Raw genomic sequence first — 13046 nt, forward strand, 5'->3', positions numbered from 1 at the left:
TGGTGTCCCTTGACTCGAAGGAAGTGACGTCATGTAAACAACATGGCGTTTTCAGAGGGAACATTCCAAATGTCCTAGGTTTTATGTGTATTTCTTTTACGTTACTCTTATTTATGTATGTTTCAGTTTGTTTCACAAGGTATGTTGAATTACAAGTTGAGTGGCATGTCTAGATAGATGTCATCTGCACCTGTTATTTTGCGAAACATTTTCAAGTGTCATAAAAAAGACATTAATGACAGTAACGCTTCGTTATTGGCGTCAAATATTTTGTCTGCAGTTGTGAGATGGCTTAAAAACAATGTTCCACATTTTTCAATAACATTAATTGGGGAGGGGTCTTATGATTAACAGATTTCCCGGATATCCACTGGACCCGAGGAAGTGGCTAAAGTTTTCTTGAACACAATCGAACTTTGTGAAGCTTTCTAGTCCAGGTTAGAATTGGCCCATACTTCTCCAATGCGACGACTCACAGGACTGAGTGATCAGGCTCATGACATCATGTTGCTACTTTATAGATGGATGCTCATGATGTTGATCACTGGAGTGTCTGTTCCCGACTTGATTATCTACAGACCACTGCCATATGTTTGAAATAGTGATAAATGTAACTTGAGTCCCAAATCAGATCTACATTTTGATCAAGGTTAAGTCACAGGTAAACATGTTTATTTACAGACTGTGATCTCTGACCATGGCTTACCTTTTGGGGAGCAAGGCCTGCATGGAAAGCCTTCGGAATGATGTACAAGACTTACAATGGGCAATTAATGATGTGTTTTCACGGACTGGACCAGTGTCATTTCCATCATGGAAGTTCCCAGACAAAAAGTCATGGGATCTTGACATTGATGAATTACTTGAACTGTATGACTATTCTGAAGATGAAGAAGAGAGACAGGTGGCACACATTGCTCTGTATGAACTAGTGATTGACAGGTCAGTTTATGTATGTGTGATCATGATGATGTAAAGTCATAGTAACAGCTGGATTAAAGTTCCAGTCATACTGCATAATGTATTTATGCTGTTTTCACCATTAATTCCAGTTAATACCTTGAAATGCTAAATACTTCAATAATTTACATGTGTTTGCATGATGAGAGGTGTATATTAGGATTGAACAAATACACCATGAGGCGAATATAATGTGTTTTGCGAGTATATAGTATTAGTAACAATTAAAACTTTTTATTTCATTAATATTTGTGTTCAGTAAAAAGAAATTAATGTAACAACATGTGATATAAATCTTGAAGTTGAAACATTAAATGATATTTTCATTAAAACCAAAGGAGCTATTCATTGCAAACAATATTGTTTATAGCTCCAAATAACTAAAAAGTTGAGTCCTTTCCTGAAATGACTAAGAGATTCTGCCATTTCGTGTCATTTTGTATAACAGCAATCAATAGACTTCTGTCATTTTATGGACAGGGGTTTGTGAAGTGTTCGTGGCTGCTCTGGACACAGCAAGTGTCAAACAAACAGGTGTAATTGTAAATGCTTCAAAGCCAATCTGAAGTGCAACAATTGCAACTGCAACAGTAGTATTAACTGTTAGTGACAATAAGCAAGAATAAGTGATCTTGAAATTGTGATCCATTTTTGCAGATTAAGTTATTAGGTGACATTTCATGAAATAACCAAAGTATATTGATTGCTGTTACACAAAATGACATGAAATGGTTGACCCTCTTAGTCATTTCACGAAATGACTGAATTTTTTATTAATTTCACGAAATGACTGAAATTCTTAGTAATTATACGAAATGACTGATTTCACAATCTGACTGTAACATATATACACAGTCAGCTCTTATTAATCCAACATCCTCTGATTCACAGCAAATTGTCAGAATAATGGCAATGTATGATTATCAATCATGCATATATATAAATACATATATATGGCCCAAAATAACACTTGATATAATATATAGATATCTAGAGATATATATGTATAGATATATATATTTATGAACTTCTAAAAGCCTTTGAGCATGTTTATTGTGCTATCTGGGTAACTACATATGGACTACAATACCACAATTGTTTTACCTAAGTCAGATTGAACTGGAGGCCATGTTGTGAACAATGACAACATGTGCTGATAAAACCTTGAAAAAATTACATAACTGATCATTTTTTTCAAACATCTATGTGAAACAGGGTCAGTGTATTTACTGACCTACATTTTTTAATCTGTTTTAATATATCATATTTTCTGACCACATTGTTCATGTATGCTTGTTCCATCTACATCTAGAATGGTGCTGTTGATGCAGTCAATGGGGAAATATACTGAACAGCTGATGGCCAGTGTGAAGACAGGAGGAGACAACTCCTCCACCTCTAGCAGTTCTGTTGGCTTGGTTGTGAAGAAGTATTGGAACAGGCTGATTCAACTTCACACAGTTGTGCAGCAAACACAATCAGAGGTACTTGTTCGAATGTCATTCAGCTGAGAAAGTGATTGCAATGGTGGTGGTGTTTTCGACCTCGAAATTCATATTTGTTTCAAAACACAACGTATGAAATAGTTTTGTGTCTCAAAGTCATAACTGTCAAAGGCTTCTACCTTTAGATGCAACTTGTTTCCCTCTCTGGATTCTGGCATGGTGAGGTAAAGGACTGTCCATAACCAGGGTATCAGTGTTAAACTCAGAGTGGATTGGTAGAAGATGCCACATGAACACATCTGCATGCACAGCACTAAATAAATGTAGTCATTGTACTCATACTTTAGAAATTATGTAATTCAAATACTACAGAAGTCAATTTCAGAATGATTGAGGATGACATGTTCTCCCTGTACCAAAAACATTGATCATGTCTTTAAATCATTTTAACTCTCACTTTGCACTCAGATTTGCAGTGTTTAATATTCACGTCTGATCATGTGGCTATGGCAGGAAGATCTCATGTCACTGTCATAGGTTTTTAATTTCCATGGTTCCTTATTGCCTGCAGATGATATGTGTGTTGATTATTTGTTGCATTCAGGATCAATTTGTACATTCAGTCCTGAAGAGTTCAGTCAAGGCCTGCAGTGTTGTAATTTGTAGCATTTCAAATAATGTTGTAATGTGTAATATATCACACACAGATGTTTCTGTTCCAATTTTATATCATCCTCGATATGTCCAGGGTATACTTTCCGATACATCTCCTCTATACCCTGGATGCATCTACGGCTCGGCAAGATGTTTTTATTACCCACCTTGGCTAGCTTTTTATCCAATCAGGTGTCTATGCTAGGAAGTTGAACATACCAATCACAAGTCACTTTCACTTCTTAAATTATCTAACCAATCAAATTTGGCAACACAAATCACAAAGTTAGAAGGAGTTGTGGCACATAGTTTTTGGACCTGTCGTAGTGTCAATTTGTCTGTATGATTTCCCCCCAAATCTGAGTTGCACTACGAATAAAAGTTTGCGGATGCAACAGCAGCTGAGCTGAATGGCTACCGTGAGAATGCAGAACCAGCAAAAGGAGGTAATAATATAACGGAGCTGAGTCGTAAATGCATCCATTGTATGGTGAAGACTTATGAGAATGTATGCCCTGGAGATATCAAGGATAATTTTATACAGAAGAACACTGCAACATATTGTGTTATGATATGTGTCCATTTAGTTCATAACTGTTCTATGGTTTTTCAGAATAAATCCAAAAGTCGAAAATTTTCTGATTTGGAGAATACAATCAGTAAACTAACTGATGAGTTAAGTCATGTCCAAAATGGAACATCTTACCAGCGAGGACTGACACCGCCGAAGACACCAGGTTTGAGTGGACTTATCCCTCCAAACAATGCAGATCTTGCTGTTATGAGGGGAGAATCTGTTACTTATATTAACGATGGAGAGATTTCCAAGGATGCTTGTAATAAATCATCACAGACAACTGAGACGGTATTTGTACCTTGTGAATCATGCCATGCAGTTCAGAAGTGTTTCCGAGAAGCTGGCGATGTTATCATCAATACCTGCCAGTCTCAGAACATGCCGTCTTCTTTGAAGAAATTCCGGAGTCAAGTCGTTGATGTTGACTGGTTAAGTTCCAACGATGTGAAGCGATGGACTGTAGAGCAGAACAAAGACATTGCTCGTATAAGTAAACATGTGGAACAGCTTGCTGCAACAATTGGTCCGTTGCAAGAAGATGTTGCAGCATATGTGAAAGAAAAGAGAAAGATGAATGAAAAGGTGGTTAAAGCAGAAAAGGATTTGAAAACGGAGCGAGAGACACAGTCTGCAGTCAGACACCAGTTTGAGGTGAGGGTTAAGGAACTGGAGACGCAGCATGCAGAGATGCTGAGTCATGTGACCCAAGAGAAGGAAGAACTGAAACAGTCTCGGTCAGCCCTGGAGGCGATGTTGGCACGGCTGAAGGAGGACCTACAAGAACAACAAGAGCAGCTACAGCAGTTGGGTGAGGACTGAAACTCTTACTACCTGATAAATATCCTGTTTTGGTGACAACTGATCTCAGGCATTGAAACCCAGCAGAGTTGCTTCCCTTGGCCATAGCAGGATCTGCTGTGGGTTTTAAATCTCTTTCTTTACAATGATATGTATTCTTTGTAAGACCCTCTGTACATCCCTTTGTATCCCCCATAGTTAGTTTTGAAGACTGATTTTATCCCACATGATTTATGTCCAGCTCTCATTCCTGGGAAATTTATCACTACAAAGGGAATGACCAGCTCGGGGATGGTGCTTTAGAACCAGTAATCTTTAAGCTGAGTCACTAGTACTTTGTGGTTCTGAGTGACTGGTAGGCATGCTGAGCAGGTACATGTACTATACCCCATTTTCAGCCATTAGACTACTAGAACTCTCAGTTTCCTTCTACTCTTTAAAGGTCACATGCAACCAAAAACTCAAACATGATTAAAACACATTTAGCACTTATTCATGACATATAATATACATTGCTGTTTTAAAAAAAAACAACTAAACAAAAATATAAGCGTACAATCGCGATTCAAAAGTGCAATATTTTGTACTTGGGCTTACTTCCCAAGAAACGAAGCCCTTGGGAGACCGAACCCAGTCATAGGGGAGGGCTGTGCACTCAAGTGTAACAACGGCTTCCGATTGGCTGTTTCATTTACTGACATGCTGAGGGTTCATTGTGTGTACAGAAAGATGATCTGTTTGATGGGCATTTTTAGAAGTATGGCGAGTCACAAGAAAGTAAGATTCTTTATGGATAACAACTTCTTTTTGTGTACTTGATGTGTCATTTCAGTATGGATTCATATACTGTTGTCAAACAAAATCATATACACTAAAAAATCCCAGTATCATGAAGAATGTATATAGAGATGTTAGGTTTTGAAAATACATGTTCTCTGAATTTGCGCTCGATCCAATCAAAACTCATCTCAGTAGAGATGGTAAACTACTGCATTTCTGGAATCTGTCATTCGTCCAAGTACAAAGCAGGACTTGAAACTGACAAGAGTTTGCACCAGTTTCCGTCAGATCCAATCATCCGAAAAAAATGAATGTAGTTTGTTTGCAACCCACAGACATAAAAACATGTCATGTGCATCACACCTGCCTAATTACATAATGTGGCAGAGACAAGACTCGGGTGCACGAGTCATAAATCAATCTATTTTCTTAATGTCGTATAGTCTGATAGGTGTTAAGTTCAAATTGCACGTGGTCAATGATTGAATCTGTGTATTGCATGTTGTCTTTAGCAGACAGACAGGCAGACATATAGGTGTCAATAAACCAGACACTGAGCTTTCTCTGTGACAGAGACTGCTTACCACAATCAACAAGTTTTTTTACATAACGAGTAGATTATTTACTTGTTTGTGTACACAACCAAGATTAGACTATTGCTCACGTTCTGGGCATGCATACTGTTTCAAGCTCCGCGAACCTATTCACTGCGCATGCGTTATGGACGCAGCGCAGCACAGCTGTTGAAACCAGTTTTCCCCCCAGCGCTTGAATAAATTTAGTGAAACGTTTGAACTCCCATGTCGCAGGCTTTTTTTTCATCTTTTTTTTTCAACTTTATAGATTGAAATTGGCATTTTTGATGATTTGTTTCGGTAAGTGCATACTAAAAGGTACCAGAATCTGCAAAGTTTTACGTTGTATGTGACCTTTAAGATTTTGTTTGATTTATATATTGTTCTTTTTTAGAAAATACTAAGCAAAACCTTCAAAATGAGGTTGATAGAAACAAGGCGACATCAAGTGCAGTTCACTCGCTTGAGTCGGAGGTTCGGACCTTGAAGACTCAGCTGTCAGGTGTCAGTGAGAAGCTGGAGAAGACCAACCAGGACCTCTGTAAGGAGCAAGCAAAGAACAGGAGTGTGGCTAAACATGGCCTGGTAAGGGGAGCTGTCTGATGACAGGCTTTTTACATAGTTGTCTGTAACCCCTTATAACTGTAATTGTACCATGTTAGATCTCTCTACAAGTTCAAAACCAGCTTTGTAAACAAATCTTTTGTGTCAGTCCCTCCAGGGCAAGCAGGATGCCCTGCTGCAGAGAGTCGGGGATCTGGACCAGGAGAATGAGGACCTGAGGGAACAGGTGTCACTCCTGGAGGAGGAGAAGGAGGCCATTGAGGAGTCACTCACAGCTGCCAAGACAGAAGCTCAACAACTGGAACACAAGATCAAGGAGAAAGAGGTGGATCTCATTACTGGCAGTGACTGCTGATAATATCAGCCATGTTACAGGTTGTGAATGTTGGGATGGAAACCTGGATCTGAATTCTTAGATTTTTACTAAGTTGCACATACACCATGTCAATTAACTCATGATAGGCTCTAGAATCACCACTAGACACGTTCAGCTTCTAGGGACTTTGGAGCAGTCAGAGGTTTGTCACACTTTGTTTCTGGTCTAATAGTGTTGTGTTTTGGAGATGTGAAGAGGCCCATGCATAATGTAATTGTAATGCTTGTGTGACTAGACACAAGTCATCATCACCCCTCTCACAAACATGGGTGGGTGAAGACACAGCAAGTTGAAATACGACATTTGAGTATGTAGAAGATGGTGTCATAATAAGGATAATGTCCAATGATGTGTATCACCAATGTCACTGACACCAGGGGGTGATAGAGTATTGATTATGACACTGACACCAGGGTGTGATAGAGTATTGATAATGTCACTGACACCAGGGAGTGATAGAGTATTGATAATGACACTGACACCAGGGAGTGATAGAGTATTGATAATGTCACTGACACCAGGGAGTGATAGAGTATTGATAATGACACTGACACCAGGGTGTGATAGAGTATTGATAATGACACTGACACCAGGGAGTGATAGAGTATTGATAATGACACTGACACCAGGGTGTGATAGAGTATTGATAATGACACTGACACCAGGGTGTGATAGAGTATTGATAATGACACTGACACAAGGGGGTGATAGAGTATTGCCAGTGACACTGAACATATAATGTATGTTTCCAGGAGGCGATAGAGAGCCTGAACTCAGAGAAGACAAGTCTGAAGAAGAGCATTGCTGATACACAGGGCATGATAGACAGACTGGAAAAGTCTCTTGAAGAGGCAAAGGAGAGAGAGAGGATGATTATAGAGTATCCTGACCTTAATGGGCCTGTCAACCCAGACTATCAAGGTAGGTTTTCTTGGTCACATAGACGCAGTTGTCTGTTGATTGTCAACTTGAGCCTGAGGTAGAAAATGTCTGCTTGTTGTGATGGAAACAGTATTGTTTGTTGTGGAAATGCTAAGTGTTATTCTATGTACCGGTAGGTATTCCACTATATTAGTGGGTGGATACTAATAGCCATTATTATTATGATTAATATCAGTGGTGTACTGTAAGTACTGTACAGTTGTGCCATTAATATCATGATTGTCATGAAGTGTTGTTATAAATAAGGCATGTCGTAGGTGGTGATATCGTGATGTAAGGCATGTTGTAGGTGGTGACATAGTGATATCATCAATGATTGTTTTAAGGTGCAGCAAATGCAAAATCAGGTGATATCATGATAGACATTTAGGTACAAGTGATATCATGGACAACCTGCGGGTAGTCTGACAAACATGTAGGCATAGCTGATATTGTTTGGAACATGTTGCAGGTACTAGTGATGTCATTAGGGACATGTTGCAGGTACAAGTGATATCATGAGGGACAAGTGGCAAATCTGTGTGATATCATTAGGGACATACTGCAGGTACAGATGATATCATGGGGGAGGGGTGCATATTGCAGGTCACGTCATGTGGGCATATTGCAGGTCCAGGAGAAATCATGTGGGCATATTGCAGATACAGGTGATATCATGTATGAGATATTGCAAGTACAGATGATATCATTTGATGAGACATATTCCAAGTACAGGTGATATCATGGGGGCATATTGCAGGTGCTGGTGATTTGGGGACATATTGCAGGTACAGGTGATATCATGACAGATGTGGTGCAGATACAAGTGATATCATTAGGCACATGTTGCATGTACCGGTCATATTATTAGCTGCATATTGCAGGTACTGGTGATATCGTGACTGACATGCAGAACCAGGTGAAAGCCAACTCCATGAGGATACAGGTGTTGGAGGACCAGAATGAGGGACTAAGGAACTCCATCACCAAAGTTCTCGCCATGACACAGGGCCGGGAGCCATCAGCCAAACACCATCAGGTAGGACAGACTGGAGTATGATCATACAAGTGATACAAGTGGGTACAAGACCAGGGGCGATGGATGTCTCTTTCATCATTGTGCCACAGCTATACAGGGGATCTGTTTTGTAGTCATAAACTTGCATTTATCTGTGTATTTCTACGATGATATATTATTAGTATGTGATGATGCTGGGAAGTACCTGTCAGCTGAACTGCAGTGGAAAATGCCAGCAATTAACTCTCAAAGTCAATATGTAAAGGAGAAAACACACCTCCGAGGTTTTGGTAGACAATGTGAAACCAGAGGGTGAGGGAAGTCCCGAGGGGCGGAGCCACAAGGGATTTCCCGACCCCGATGGTTTTACATTGTCTACCAAAACCAAGGAGAAGTGTTTCTCTATCACATATACCATCAATGATGGGTAATTACAAGGTAGATGATCATTTGTACATGATCCAGTGCCACTTCGGAAAACCTATGTATTGTGACTTCAATCTTGAACAATATTTTTCAGTTGATTTCAAACACTCATGTATCATTTGAATGTTGATGTTCGTATAATGTTAGGAAAAGTAAACCCTGGGAAGAAGTCTTACTAACGAAAAGTAAAACCTGTGCCTCCAAAACCAAAACCTCAAGTGCGGTTATTCTGGGAAAACAAGAGATGACCTAATATATAGTGAGAAACACACAATATCATTTTGCCATGATGACGTGATGTCATGAACAATACTATGACATCACATTCCTTCGGTCATATTGCATTCTACCTGTGATGCACAACGGCAGAAAACCAGCGTGTCTTTGAAGGTAGATTTGGGTTTATTTTCCTCAATTTGACAACTTCGGCAATAAACAGAGTATCGTGTCCGTGTCTATATCGTACTACATTTAGGACACTCTTGCTTAAAGGTCAGTATGTTCTTTGTTCTTGCTCGGGAGTAGGGGCATAGTATGACATTGGAACTCATAAAAATCCTCTATGAGTCTCAAGATGAAAGACCTTTGAAGGTCACGGAGTAGAATAGGCCTTCAGCAGCCCATGCTTGCCATAAAAGGTGACTAATGCTTGTCGTAAGAGGCAACTAACGGGATCGGGTGGTCAGGCTGGCTGACTTGGTTGACACATGTCATTGGTTCCCATTTGCGCAGATCAATGCTCATGTTGTTGATCACTGGATTGTCTGGTCCAGACTCGATTATTTACAGACTGCCGCCATATAGCTGGAATATTGCTGAGTGTGGCGTAAAACTAAACTCATTCACTCACTCACTCACTCAACATGAAAGTGTGAGAGTTGGCAGGTAGGCAGTTAATGTCAATATTGCAGTGATCTGTTGAACTCACAGGTGACAGGACCGGCTCCCCTGTGGAAGACAGAAACACTGAGTCAATACAGAGAAGATGTGTCCCAGGTAGACAGGTGAGAGGCAGTCAGTCACTGACCTTGTCTTGTGTTAGTCAGCAGTGTTATGATTATATCACCAGAGCTTACCACATGTTGATTTTGAGCTCATGACAAGGACCCTTACTTATGAAGATCTGGTTTAGAAATGGTCTTCCACAATCCGTGCTTGTCAGGAGAGGTAACTGAAGGTATGGTAAGGTTTGCTGACTTAGGGATCGGTCATAATTTATGGTTAGCAGGGGTGATGATAACTTCCAGGGGGGTCATCCGCTTTGTTTTGGTACAGTTCATTTTTCCAGATAAAAATCATCATACCCCCTAGCCATAAACTGTGAATGGTCCCTTGGTTGATGTCGATATAGCACCTCAGTGCTTGGTTTGATACTTCCAATATCAGTCACTGGAGTGCTTTTTGCCACATTCAGTTATTTACAGACCCAGGCCTCATCTGCAAGGTGTTCGTAGCTCTGCTTCAATCGTAAGCCTATGACAAACTATACAGGTATGTCAGCTCGTAACATTATGAACGCTTTGTGGATCAGGACCCAGTATATTACAGGATGTGGAATTCAACAAGGTACAAATGAAACACTGCATGTACATATCTGAACCTGTATTCTATAAAATGATGGTTGATCTATGATACCTGACACATTCAGTCACCCAGGTTACGCATTGTAACCATAGTGACTTTTGCATGTTGGCAGAATTTCTGTCTTTTAGTGTAGTGTGTTTCTGTGATTGCTGAACTTTGGGACAGGATACCTGGCTCATAGTTATTGTGACCGTGGTAAAAAGCAAAATATGTGTCAAATTTGATGTTCTAAAATCTTTTATATCTTAGGTGAAGGATAAATGTGAATAGTGTTTTCTTCTTTAAGTCTGTGTTTGGTTTGATATGAATTTCTCCAATTTCATGTTTTCAGATATTATCAAGGAAATCAGAACAATAACAGCTCCACCAAATCTGTGACTCCAGAGAAATCCCCACCCAAGACAGCAATCATACCAAAAGAACAGACATTTGTCTTTGACCATAACAAGACTAAAACAGATGGAGAGTTTCTGGTGACAAAGTCGTCTCGACCCAACAGTGCCATCAGACAGAAGGATGGCACAAAACAAGGGAGACCACCCTGTGGAAAAGGTAACCCAGGCAGAGTTATGGCCCCTGCCAATGCAACAAGCATTAGTGCATACATCCAGATGAAGAAGAGCGGTTACCATAGCAACCAAGACAATAGAGGTATGGAATTTCCTTGCTTGATACCATTAACTCCACTAGAACTCCTCTAGAAATATTGCTTGTGGAAGCTTGTGGATTGCTGTGAACTGATAATCTGTCTCTTTTCCCTTTCCTGCTGTCATATTCAATGGCCCATCTCATTATGTTTGTGATTTGCTTGTGTGTTTGGTTGAATCCCTCATGATGCTCTTCATAAAAAGAAGTAAGGGTTCAAAATATATACTTTAACAAGGGTGCCATCAGCGTTTCTTATACAGAATGCCAAGGCGTTTTGTCATGTTTTCAGGATGCTGCACGGTAGCATGCCTGATGCCATGAAATGTTTCCCTGATGCCAGTATTTCAGTGTTACTTTAACATGTTTTTCTTTCTTTTATTTTCATCCTTTACACTGAGTGATGAATTAAATAAAATATACCATCCTTAACAATAATATTCCTTGCAATGTTTTCGTGTTACAGTCAGTTGTGTGATTATACTTTGAAACTGTTTCCTTTCTTCTCCCAGCTGCTGCACGACCGCCACCTTCTGGTAAAGCTAGAAGCCAGTCAGGTGCAGATAATTCTGGCTACTCCCCTCCAGACATGTTTGTGTGTGCTGAGTGTGACAAGATGTACAGCAAGCAGAGAGATCTGGAAATACACAAGAGTTACTGCACCGGGGGTCACTAGCTGGGATGTTCATTATCATGACTGTGTTTCTGTTTTTCAAAATATACCATTTTTCAAATTGTTACTACATCGCAAAAGTAGTGCTATGAGATGCTAGGTATTAAAAATGACTTTACTAGCAGGTATTTATATTTTTGCAGGTCACCATTACTTTGAAAAGCACAAGCCAAGGGACATAGAGATTTTGGGGTGGGATGGGGGATGTTTACTTTTTAACTATTTGCTTTATTCAAAATGTTCAAACAATTGTCTACATAATGTTAATAGTGCCTTGATGTACTGTTATGTTTAGAAAAATCTCTTTGTGGGCAGATATTATTTTGCCTAGACACCATTTATCCTCATAGATGTAATAACTGAACATTTTATCTATTTTCTTAACAGTTGTAAATAATGCTCTTATGTCATGTTGACAAGTAGTATGCTAGTGTAGCTGAAAGGCCTGTGGCATGAATCTGATCACATGACTGCTTCATATGTAATAGGACAGAGCACTTTGATATTGTTCATTCACCATGTTTATTAATACTGCCGTTCACAGAAGTCATAGATATTCACAAGGCGACATCCTTTATAGGTGCTACACTGGAACACAGATCTGTTCATGCTTGTTTCTTTATTTGTTTTGTTGTAACTGAAATTTACTAGTATTTGATTTCATGATAGTCAGTGACCTATTTTGCATGCAGAGAATATTGCACATCTTGACCAAACTATATATCAACTTGAGAAGTTTTAGAGTTTTACAATCTTATAGTCTATTGCTGATACATTTGATATTGAAGACACAAAGGGAGACACTATTATCAACAGAAAACATTCTTGTTTAGTTTGTAAACAGTCATTACCATCTTCTTGAGTGTAACAGTTATAGTAACATGCTTCAGCAGTAGAGAAATCAGTGATGTCATTTGATTGTGTTGTCATAGTAACTGTGATCTGTTAGGATTGTGATGCTGTTTCATTGTAGCGATATTTTCTAGCATCTGTAGGATCTGTGGTGATTTCCCATGTCATCTCCAGGTGAAGCTACATGAAACGATGAAG

The 13046-nt window shown here is 39.4% G+C and overlaps 1 protein-coding gene across 1 annotated transcript; it reads left to right on the top strand.

Moving 5' to 3' along the window:
• Window positions 1–351: 351 nt before the first annotated feature.
• Window positions 352–12071, top strand: LOC137256207 (coiled-coil domain-containing protein 157-like). Its single transcript, XM_067793928.1, has 12 exons — window positions 352–437; window positions 682–942; window positions 2273–2444; window positions 3673–4444; window positions 6184–6374; window positions 6502–6678; window positions 7482–7650; window positions 8535–8689; window positions 10025–10090; window positions 10525–10538; window positions 11010–11329; window positions 11836–12071. Exons 2-12 carry the CDS (start codon window positions 698–700, stop codon window positions 11997–11999), a joined length of 2445 nt encoding a protein of 814 aa, XP_067650029.1. The 5' UTR covers window positions 352–437; window positions 682–697; the 3' UTR covers window positions 12000–12071.
• Window positions 12072–13046: the final 975 nt, after the last annotated feature.

This window comes from Haliotis asinina, chromosome 1, assembly GCF_037392515.1.
Source record: "Haliotis asinina isolate JCU_RB_2024 chromosome 1, JCU_Hal_asi_v2, whole genome shotgun sequence".
In the NCBI taxonomy this organism is placed as follows: Eukaryota; Metazoa; Mollusca; class Gastropoda; order Lepetellida; family Haliotidae; genus Haliotis; species Haliotis asinina.